The 12311-nt window shown below is 42.3% G+C and overlaps 1 protein-coding gene across 1 annotated transcript; it reads right to left on the reverse strand.

Moving 5' to 3' along the window:
- Positions 1 to 1962: 1962 nt before the first annotated feature.
- On the reverse strand, positions 1963 to 6214 carry LOC115225214. Its single transcript, XM_036513974.1, has one exon. It carries the CDS (start codon positions 3911 to 3913, stop codon positions 2060 to 2062), a length of 1854 nt encoding a protein of 617 aa, XP_036369867.1. The 5' UTR covers positions 3914 to 6214; the 3' UTR covers positions 1963 to 2059.
- Between the last annotated feature and the right edge of the window lie 6097 nt (positions 6215 to 12311).

A 12311-nucleotide genomic window follows, 5' to 3' on the forward strand; every position in this document is an offset into this window, starting at 1 on the left:
ATGTGGCAGTGCCAGGAGATCAAGATATCACCATGAAAGAAAGAAAAAATATTGAGAAATGTGGAGACTGAGAATTGAGATCCCTAAAATGTGGCAACTATGAGAGTCGGACATAAAGGCTATCCCTGTTGTCATCAGAGCACTGGGTTCAATACCACCCAATCCGAATAAAAAAAGACCATCTGAAAGCTTTAGAAATATCCCACAATCTAGGTGTGTTGCAAAAATTGGCATTACTTGGAACTGCATGCATATTGTGTAAAGAACTGTCTGAGGTCTTTGTTGTGAATTTACGGACAGTGCAAACCCCCAGTAGATACAATATCTTCAATCAACAATCTCACGATATTGGATACTGTGCTACGTGGTCGGGTCGTTGGCGACTAAACTGGCAACCCCACCAAGATTTCTTGGTGAGGAGGGTGATTTGGACACCCAGCAGGACTAAAAACAAAACCTGTCAAAGGGCAGAGGAACTCTCTCATGAGTCAATGGCCATCCAAAATCCGGAGTGGAGCCCCTAAGGCAGTTGGATTGCGCCATGCGTGCCACCTTCCGGCAGCTCCTGCATCTTGGTCTACCCCCAGTCGTCTTGACTTTGTCTTGCCACTGGATCCGGCGCACCAGGACGAGAGAGTGAGGCTGATCCTGCGCAAGTCACCCTCACTATAATCCAAGTCACGCGCATCTCACGACATCATGACGCCATGACACCATCCCAAAGTCCTGTGGCGATGGGGAAACGGCGATGTAGCAGGTGAGGATACACTGGGAGCTGCAGTCGTGAACCCACACACAGGCGGCTCAGGACATGTGGTCGCCCCTCACGTCTATAATAGTAGTAGTAGTAGTAGTAGTAGTAGTAATAATGATAATAATAATGATACATCTGAAAACTTTAGAAATATCCCACAATCTAGGTGTATTGCAAAAATCGGCATTACTTGGAACTGCACGCATATTGTGTAAAGCACTGTCTGTCTGAGGACCTTGTTGTGACTTTACGGACAGTGCAAACCCCTGGTAGACACAATATCTTCAATCAACGACATCACGATATTGGATACTGTGCTACGTCTATAATAATAATAATAGTAGTAGTAGTAGTAGTAGTAGTAATAATGATAATAATAATGATACATCTGAAAACTTTAGAAATATCCCACAATCTAGGTGTATTGCAAAAATCGGCATTACTTGGAACTGCACGCATATTGTGTAAAGCACTGTCTGTCTGAGGACCTTGTTGTGACTTTACGGACAGTGCAAACCCCTGGTAGACACAATATCTTCAATCAACGACATCACGATATTGGATACTGTGCTACGTCTATAATAATAATAATAGTAGTAGTAGTAGTAGTAGTAGTAATAATGATAATAATAATGATACATCTGAAAACTTTAGAAATATCCCACAATCTAGGTGTATTGCAAAAATCGGCATTACTTGGAACTGCACACATATTGTGTAAAGCACTGTCTGTCTGAGGACCTTGTTGTGACTTTACGGACAGTGCAAACCCCTGGTAGACACAATATCTTCAATCAACAATCTCACGATATTGGATACTGTGCTACGTCTATAATAATAATAATAGTAGGAGTAGTAGTAGTAGTAATAGTAGTAGTAATAATGATAATAATAATAATAATCCTTTCTACTAAGGGCACAAGGCCTGAAATTTTTGCGGGAAGGGAACTAGTCGATTACATCAATCCTGGGCCTCAACTGATACTTATTTCATCGACCCTGAAAAAATGAAGGGCAAAGTTGACCTTGGCACAATTATAATAATAATAATAATAATAATAATAATCCTTTCTACTAAAGGTACATGGCCTGAAATTTTTGCGGGAAGGGGACTAGTTGATTATATCAACCCCGGGCCTCATCTGGTACTTATTTTATCGACCCTGAAATGAGAAAAGCCAAATTTGACCTTGGCATAATTATAATAATAATAATAACAACAATAATAATAATAATAATAATAAAAATAAAACTAATAATAATGATGATGATGATGATGTTGATGATGAAAGACCCTTTTTTAAGTTAGCAGAAATCTGTTGTTGTATTTTCAGTGAGCATCATGCTGGCCCTTGTTGTCGAAGAAGGGGTCGGTTCTAAAAGGGTATGGCCCTCTTTGGTCGGGAAGCACTCATCATTTTTATAGCTGCTCCTTTTGCAGATACTACTGCAGCTGAGCAGCGGACTTCTGTTGAAGAGGAAGCTGAGCTCCTTGCGGAAGTTCCCGTTGAGCCATGCGTAGAGGACGGGCTTCACGCAAGCGGAACTGATGGCGAATATCTTGAGCGAAAGATCAGTGAGTTTGAAGTATCTTCCTCGCACGACCTCGAAGTCAAATTCACCGAGGAGCACAAATGTGTTCCAGGGAAACCAGCAGACCGTGAATATAAGAAGTATTGCAGCAAGCGCCCTGTCGGTGCGCTGTCGACGCACGCTGTGCTTCTTGAAGGTGCACTGCTCCAGCACGAGGTAAATGCGCAGATGAATTGCAGCACTGGCTAAAAGAGGGATGCAGAATTGCACGACAAACATGCCCGCCCGGTAAACGCGTCTTAGCGTCACCGATGGCCACGCTTCACCGCAGTAGACGAAATGCGTATTTGCTGAAGCGTCTGGGATTGCATAGAGGTTGGCAAATGCAATCAGTGGAATGGCAGGCACGAATGAAAATACTACTATGGCCGCGACGATGAGAAGGGCGGTGCGGTGACGTGAAAACAATGATGATGACGGCGACGACGAGGACGTGGAAGATGATGAAGGCTGCAGGAGCGATGAGGAGACAGCGGTGGAGGAGGAACCTCCACTGCCACCGCCGCCACCACCACCACCACCACCATCATCACCACCACCACTACCGCCACTTTTGTTACCACACCTGCTAGTGCCACGTCTAAGACCACTGAAATTACATCGTCCAAATGTAAGTGTGGGCTGTGGGCCGGGGCTGAGAGCGGACGTGGGTGGTGGTGGTGGTAGAAGCAGCAAGAGGTAGCGATTGACAGAAATGGCAAGGATGGACGCCGTAGACACATGGAGCGGAACTGCGAATGTGGGCACGATCACGTGACACAGCCATTTGCCGAAGAACCAGTTCTCGGTAAGCTGGTAATGCAGCTGGAATGGCAGATTGAACACACAGAGTACGACATCAGAGAGAGCCAGGGTAACAAGGAATACATTGGTGACCCCGTGGAGATGCTTATTCCGCAAGATCACGTACACGGTCAGCAGATTGCCGACAAGGCCCACTGCAATTACCAGGACATAAATCATCACAATCGCTGCTTTCCAGCCACGACCATTCAGCACGTCATACTCCGAGTAACCAAGGTCGGATGTGATGTTAGTGAGGTCGAGGAAAGGAGCAAGCAGCTCGTCCGACAAGGAGACATCATCGTTTGGCCCGCTGTAAATATCATCGATGGCCGGTATTTCCGCAGTGGTTATTGCAGCCGCTGTTGTTGTTGTTGTCGTGGCTGCGGTTACCGTTGTCGAAGTAGTTGCTGTTGTTCTTGTAGTAGCAACCGTTGCAGCCACGGCTGCAGCTAACGTCGTCGTTTTTGTTGTCGTCTCAGTCACATGATTAACCCCTATTGTCGCCATCGCCGCTGCGGCAGTCGTTGTTGCTGCAGTGGTTGACCTTGTAGTGGTTGTAGCAGTTCTGCCGCCATGGCCCCCTAACCTCAGGCCCAATGCCCCTAGCCCCATCGCTACCGATGCGCCAACAGCAGAACCGGCACTGCTTGACCTCGTGGTGGCCGCTGTGACCACATCCTCCAAGTTATAACGAATGCTTGGTGATGTAGCTACAATTGTACTCTCGCTAAAAGCCGTCAGATCCAATAATCCAAAATCTGATTCATTCAACACCAACATTTTGAGTAGCTTAATCTGGTTTGTTCTGGTTTTAGCTAATCCAGATTTAACAAGTTTGTTCTAACCTAGTTTAGTTTGGACAAGTCTCATGTAGTTTAATGTAGTCCCCTCTAACCCAACCTGTTCTAGAATAAACTGGTTTAATCTGATCTGATCAAGTTTAGTCTACTCCTGTTTTGTTTAATTAGGATTTATCTGGTTTTAATTTAACCTAACTAGTTTACCATAGTCTACTTCAATCTAGTTTATGTGGTTAAATCTGAACTGATCTGGTTTAATTTTGGTTCAATCTAGATTAATTTAGCATAGGCTAGTTTAAATTTGTTTATTTACTCTAGCCTAGTCGAATCTGGTTTAATTTGGTTTGATCTGGTTTAGCCTATGCGGTTTGGACTTGTTTTGTATGGTCTATTTTAACTAGTATGGACTGGTTTAAACTAGCATGCACTAATATAGCATAATTTAGTCTAAAATAATGTGGTTTAAGTCTGGTATGATCTGGTTTTGTATGGTAAGGTATGGTATAGTCTGCTTTAATCTAGTGTGGACTGGTTTAGTCTAGTATGTATATGGTTCATCTAAACAGATTTGAACTGATGTAAACTGGTGTAATCTGGTTTAGCTTAGCTTAATTTGAATTGCTGTCACTTTTACAAGAACAAATTGATAGAAATAAATTAGATAAATTAGACAGCCTGCCTTTCCACAGGAGGTGATTGTCACTTGAAAGTTTTCAATCAATGTGGTGTTATGATGTTTCTAAAATTTATCTCCAGTTCCAGCGTGGATGAACTTTGGTGAATATATTCTTTGTGAAGAAATTCCTCAAAGTTGTAAACTTTCCAGGATATATCAGTAAAATGTCTCCCCCACCTTTTTTTTATTTTTAAGTTTTTCTGAGATGTCACTGGTGATGGCTGTATTCTCAAAGACAATCCGTGGTTTTTCTTTTTTCTTTTTACTCAGTCAGTGGTTATGGACAAGAGATTTGGAATGGTCTGAACTGGATTGAACTGAATTGAACAGGCTTGAACTGGAATGGACTGGAATGAACTGGTCAAAGAGTATACACAGAAGCAAGTACTGAATAGGCAGTTGGGCTTTCCTTCTAAGAGTATTTCATAGGTGGAGGTCGTCAGTTGATGTTTGGAACCTTTGGAGTATTTACAGGTAAAGGCGGTGAGTATAAAATATTGCTCCACAGAGAATATCTAGTTTTAAAGGTAAAAGTGGTGAGTATAAATTTTGTACTCCGCTTTGGAGTATCAGGTATTAACAGGCGAAGGTGGTATGTATAAAATTGTGCTCCCCAGAGTAATCAGTTTTCAAACATGACAGGGGTGAGTATAAATAAGTACTCCTCAGAGAGTATCCAGCGTTGATGGATGACAGTAGCAAGTATAAATTTGTGCCCCTTGGAGTATCCAGTATTCACAAATGAAAGTGGTGGGTATATTTTATCGTCCTATTCCGAGAGTCCAATATTCACAGATGAAAGTAGTGAGTATAAATCTATGCTCCTCAGAGTATCCAGCGTTAACAGATAAAGGTGGTGAATATAAATTTGTACTCCTCAGAGAATATTCACAGGAGAAGGTAGTGATAATAATATTGTACTTCTCAAAGAGTACCAAGTGTTAAGAAATGAAAGTAGTGGATATAAATTTATGCTACTCAGAGTACTCAATATTCACAGATGAAGGTGGCAAGTATATGTGTGTTCTCTTTAGACAGTATTCGCACATCGAGAAAGTACGTGAGCAATAGGGCACATCAGAGTATTCACAAATGAAGGGGATGAGTTGAACGTTTGGGCTTTCCTACAAAGAGTACTCATAAGCAGAGGTCATGAGTTAGTGTCAGGAACCTTTGAAGTATTCATGGGTGAATGTAATGAGTATAAAAGTGTACTCTTGAGAAAGTATTTAGATGTCAAAAAATGTGAGCAAAAAAATTAGGGACCTCAGAGTTTGCACTGGTGAGTTGAAGGTTGTACTCCTGAAAGTATTCACAACTGCAGGTTGTGAGTATAAGGCTGTATTCCTGAGAGTATAGACAGGTGAAAGTCGTGGGTATAAATTTGTACTCCAAAGGGTGTACACACATGAAGATGATGAACTGAAAGTTGTACTCCTGAGAGTATACACAGGTAAAGTTGGTGAGTATGAGGTATTTTTTAGAGTAATCACAGGTAAAGGTAGTGAGCATAAGATTGTACTCCTTAGAGTATATTCACTTGTCAAGATGGTGAATCAAAAATTCAGCACCTCAGAGTATCTGCAAATGATGGTCACAGCTGCAGGTCATAAGTATATGTTTGTACTCCTGAAAGTATACAAGTAAAGGTGATGTACTCCTTAGGGTTTACAGGTGATGAATGTGAGTATAAGGTTCACCTGAGAGTAATCACAGGTAAATGTGGAGAGTATAAAATTGTACTCCTGAGAGAGTATTCACAAGTAAAGGCGATGAACTGAAAGCTGTACTCCTTAGAGTATACACAGGTGATGGATGTGACTATAAGGTTCACCTGAGAGTAATCACAGGTAAATGTGGAGAGTATAGGATTGTACTCCTGAAGGAGTAGTCACAGGTAAAGGCGATGAACTGAAAGCTGTACTCCTTAGAGTATACACAGGTGATGGATGTGAGTATAAGGTTGTACTCCTGAAAGTAATCACAGGTAAATGTAGAGAGTATAAGGTTGTACTCCTGAAGGAGTATTCACAGGTAAAGGCAATGAATTGAAAGCTGTACTCCTCAGAGTATACACAGGCGATGGATGTGAGTATAAGGTTCACCTGAGAGTAATCACAGGTAAATGTGGAGATAATGAGATTGTACTCCTGAAGGAGTATTCACAGGTAAAGGCAATGAACTGAAAGCTGTACTCCTTAGAGTATACACAGGTGATGGTTATGACTATAAGGTTGTACTCCTGAAAGTAATCACAGGTAAATGTGGTAAATGTAAGATTGTACTCCTAGAGTATATAGAGAATATCAAAGATTCAACACCTCAGAGTATCTGCTAGTGAATTGAAGGCTGTACTCCTAAAAGTAGTCTAGGTAGGACATACTTCAGAAAGTATCTGCAGAGTAGTGTAGATGGTGAGTAATTCAAAGCTTGTGTTTTACACCGAGTACTCAGATATCAAGGTGGTGAGTAGAGAGTGGTACTCTTCAAAACAGTCACACGAGGAAGAAGAGATGTGTTGAAGAATCTTGTCGGCAGAAATTTTATTATGTTTGCATTGTGCTTTTTGATATTTCTGTGTTTCACATGGCCTTTTTTTTTTTTCTTTTCAGCATCTGTGGAGAGAGAGACAGAAAAATGATAATAATAATAGTAATAATAATAATAATAATAATAATAATGCCGTTCATGGCAGTTGCCAGCCTCGTCTGGCACCTGTGCGGGTGGCACGTAAGAAGCACCATCCGATCGTGGCCGTTTGCCAGCCTCGTCTGGCACGTAAGAAGCACCATCCGATCGTGGCCGTTTGGCAGCCTCGTCTGGCACGTAAGAAGCACCATCCGATCGTGGCCGTTTGGCAGCCTCGTCTGGCACGTGAAAAGCACCATCCGATCGTGGCCGTTTGGCAGCCTCGTCTGGCACGTAAGAAGCACCATCCGATCGTGGCCGTTTGGCAGCCTCGTCTGGCACGTGAAAAGCACCATCCGATCGTGGCTGTTTGGCAGCCTCGTCTGGCACGTAAGAAGCACCATCCGATCGTGGCCGTTTGCCAGCCTCGTCTGGCACGTGAAAAGCACCCACTACACTCATGGAGTCGTTGGCGTTAGGAAGGGCATCCAGCCGTAGAAACATTGCCAGATCAGACTGGGCTTGGTGCAGCCTTCTGGCTTCCCAGACCCTGGTTGAACCGTCCAACCCATGCCAGCATGGAAAGCGGATGCTAAACGATGAATAATAATAATAATAATAATCATCATCATCGTTTAACGTCCGCTTTCCATGCTAGCATGGGTTGGACGGTTCGACTGGGGTCTGGGAAGCCAGGAGGCTGCACCAGGCTCCAGTCTGATCTGGCAGAGTTTCTACAGCTGGATGACCTTCCTAACACCAACCACTCCGTGAGTGTAGTGGATGCTTTTTACATGCCACCGGCACAGGTACCAGGCGAGGCTGGCAACAGCCGCGATCGGTTGGTGCTTCTTACGTGCCACTGGCATGGAAGCCAATCTAGGTGGCGATGGAACAGCCACGTTCGGATGGTTCTTTTTATGTGCCACCGGCACAGGTATCACAACTACAATAATAATAATAGCAACAACAATAATAAATGCCCTGATGCAGTACCAGACAGTGGCTCTCATGGCTTCTATTCTTAACTGATTGGAAGTGTTGTCATGTACATTGTTTTATCTTGGTATCAAAGATGGGCTACAGCAAATATTCTGCTCAATACCACAGATTTGCTTGTCAGTTGTTTGACCTTAACCAGTTGACCATGTCCCTTAGTGGCTGACGATATGTGTATCTCTGATCACGAGCAGAAGTCGTGGGAGAGTATCATAGCTGTGTGTTGAGAGGAATTCTTGGAGGTTTGGATAATTCACCTTTGGAAACATGGATGGTTCGTTCAACATCCTTAAACAATAATAATAATAATTCAGGGACCTTTTGAGAGGGATGGGCTACTTGACCAGAAGAAAATTCTAACTGGGCCCCATCTGCAAGGTCATGCGCTGTTTATCTTGATATGAGATCACTATGTCATGCACATATGGTTGTGATGAATGTGCCTGGTGTACCCTTATCAGACGGGTAGCTATGATGGGTATACTGGGCTTCGTATATCTTACCCCAGTGTCACTTTGATGGCATGCACTGCCCTCTCACTCAATAATAATAATAATAATAATAATAATAATAATAATAATAATAAAAAATACAATCCCATAAAGTTTGAAATAGAAAGAATTTGGAGCATGCAAGCAGTAAAGCTCATACATTATTTACATTTGATGGATATTTGTCCTCATCTTACTCTTTACTCTTTACTCCTTCACTTGTTTCAGTCATTTGACATGCCCCTGCTTTATAGGATATAAAATGATACATGCAGACACTATGTATGCATGTATGTATATATGTGGGTGGATTAGTATCCATGCATACATGTATGTATGTATGCATATCGTTATGTGTAAATATATATATATATATATATATATATACTAAGTAATTAAGGGTTTAGCAACGATTTGCCTCACCACACACCGAGTTTAGAAATAGCAGTCAAAGAGTTATGGCTATTCTTTCTACTTAAAAGGGAGATCTCAGTAAAACCACAGCACAGTGTGGTGAGGCAAATCGTTGCTAACCCTCGTATTACTTAACCTAATTACTTAATTACATGAATCTTCACCCTATTAATTATAATTAATAATTATATATATATTATTATATATATATATATATATATATATATATATATATAGATATATTACTCTTTTACTCTTTTACTTGTTTCAGTCATTTTGACTGCGGCCATGCCGGAGCACCACCTTTAGTCGATCAAATCGACCCTGGGACTTATTCTTTGTAAGCCTAGTACTTATTCTATCGGTCTCCTTTGCCGAACCGCCAAGTGACGGGGACGTAAACACACTAGCATCGGTTGTCAAGCAATGCTAGGGGGACAAACACAGACATACAAACACACACACATATATATATATATACATATATACGACAGGCTTCTTTCAGTTTCTGTCTACCAAATCCACTCACAAAGCATTGGTCGACCCGGGGCTATAGCAGAAGACACTTGCCCAAGATGCCACGCAGTGGGACTGAACCCGGAACCATGTGGTTGGTTAGCAAGCTACTTACCACACAGCCACTCCTGCGCCTATATATATATGTAGTGAGAATTTACCAAAAAACAAAAGACGAAGACGGGTGTGTAAAGAAACAGATGTGTTAGTATAACGCTCAGGAAGTGAGAAAGTCTTTTACGTTTTGAGCCTGTGCTCTTCGACAAAAAGGAACACAGAAATAAACAGGGAGAGAAAACAGAAAAAGGAATTGTGGCTAGCGATCTATCATTGCGAAGATATATATATATATATATATATATGTGGTGAGAATTTACCAAAAAAAACAAAAGACGAAGATGGGTGTGAAAACAACAAGTGTATTAGTTTAATGCTCGGGAAGTGAGAAAGTCTTTTGTTTCGAGCCTATGCTCTTTGACAGAAAGGAAAATAGAAATAAACAGAGAGAGAAAATAGAAAAAGGCTAGCGACCTATCATTGCAAATACATATATATGTATATAAATATATATATATATATATATCATCATCATCATTTAACGTCTGCTTTCCATGCTAGCATGGGTTGGACGATTTCACTGAGGTCTGACGAACCAGACTCCAATCTGGTCTGGCAGAGTTTCTACAGCTGGATGCCCTTCCTAACGCCAACCACTCCGAGAGCGTAGTGGGTGCTTTTACGTGCCACCAGCACGAGGGCCAGTTTGGTGGTACTGGCAACGGCCATGCCCAAATGGTGCTTTTTACGTGCCACCTGCACAGGAGCCAGTCCAGAGGCACTGGTGATGATCTCACATGAATGTTTCACATGCCATCAGCACAAGTGCTAGTAAGGCGACGCGGTAATGATCACACTTGAATGGTGTGCTTAACGTGCCATTGGCACAAAGGCCAGCTTGTTGCTCTGGCAACGATCTATAACGATATATATATATAGTAAATAAACTCTGGAAGAGATCTTCATTTCATGAGGTGTCAAAATTTGAAGTTCTGGTGGCACTTCCACATTGTGATTGCTACTGTTTCATTGAGCAACAATAAAGCAAGTCAAACTGCATTATTCCACGGTTTGAATGGTAAGGAGGGTCTATATATATGTGGTGAGAATTTACAAAAAAGAAAAGACGAAAACGGGTGTGTAAACAACAAACAGATGTATTAGTTTAACACTCAGGAAGTGAGAAAGTCATTTATGTTTCGAGCCTATGCTCTTCAACAGAAAGGAACACATATATATCAAAAGGATGTGTCATAGCACTATTCCACATATACAAACCAGTCGCCTCTCGCCCCTGTGCCAGTGGCATGTATAAAGCACACACTATACTCACGGAGTGGCTGGCGTTAGGAAGGGCATCCAGCTGTAGAAACACTGCCAGATAAGACTGGAGCCTGGTGCAGCCTCCTGGCTTCCCAGACCCCGGTCGAACCGTCCAACCCATGCTAGCATGGAAAGCGGACATTAAACGATGATGATGACAAAAACAGCTATACCCATTATCCAACATACCTCCATCATCAGCTGCCCCATGGATATCATTATACACACACACACACATAAATAGATAGAAAGACAGATAGATAAATAAAGAGATGAAAAAATAGATAGATATGATACATATGTGCATGTATGAACGTAGGTTGCCATATGTATATCTGTATTTAAATATGTATATATCATACACTGTGGAGGCGCAATGGCCCAGTGGTTAGGGCAGCGGACTCGCGGTCGGAGGATCGCGGTTTCGATTCCCAGACCGAGCATTGTGAGTGTTTATTGAGCGAAAACACCTAAAGCTTCACAAGGCTCCTGCAGGGGATGGTGGTGATCCCTGCTGTACTCTTTCCCCACAACTTTCTCTCACTCTTTCTTCCTGTTTCTGTTGTTGTACCTGTATTTCAAAGGGCCGGCCTTGTCACTCTCTGTGTCACGCTGAATCTCCTCGAGAACTACGTTAAGGGTACACGTGTCTGTGGAATGCTCAGCCACTTGTACATTAATTCCACGAGCAAGCTGTTCCGTTGATCGTATCAGCTGGGACCCTCATCGTCGTAACCGACGGAGTGCTCCTAGATATCACACACACACAAGGTGATGCAATAGGAAGCATTGAACTCCAAATATGAGTATGCTCTTTTTCTTTTTACTTGTTTCAGTCATTTGACTGCGGCCATGCTGGAGCACCGCCTTTTAGTCGAGCAAATCGACCCCGGGACTTATTCTATCAGTCTCTTTTTGCCGAACCCGCTAAGTGACGGGGACGTAAACACACCAGCATCGGTTGTCAAGCGATGTTGGGGGGGGGGGACAAATACAGACACACAAACATATACACACATGTACATACATACATACATACATATATATATATATATATATATATATTTACTCTTTTACTTGTTTCAGTCATTTGACTGCGGCCATGCTGGAGCACCGCCTTTTAGTCGAGCAACTCGACCCTGGGTCTTATTCTTTGTAAGCCCAGTACTCATTCTATCGGTCGTCAAGCAATGCTAAGGGGAGACACACAAACACACACACATACATATATATATATATATATATATATATACGACGGGCTTCTTTCAGTTTCC

Source organism: Octopus sinensis, linkage group LG27 (genome assembly GCF_006345805.1).
Source record: "Octopus sinensis linkage group LG27, ASM634580v1, whole genome shotgun sequence".
Classification (NCBI taxonomy): Eukaryota; Metazoa; Mollusca; class Cephalopoda; order Octopoda; family Octopodidae; genus Octopus; species Octopus sinensis.

What these genes read in the sequence shown, in the direction of transcription:
- LOC115225214 (XM_036513974.1), bottom strand. Translation starts at nt 3,913, where the DNA reads ATGTTGGTGTTGAATGAATCAGATTTTGGATTATTGGATCTGACGGCT.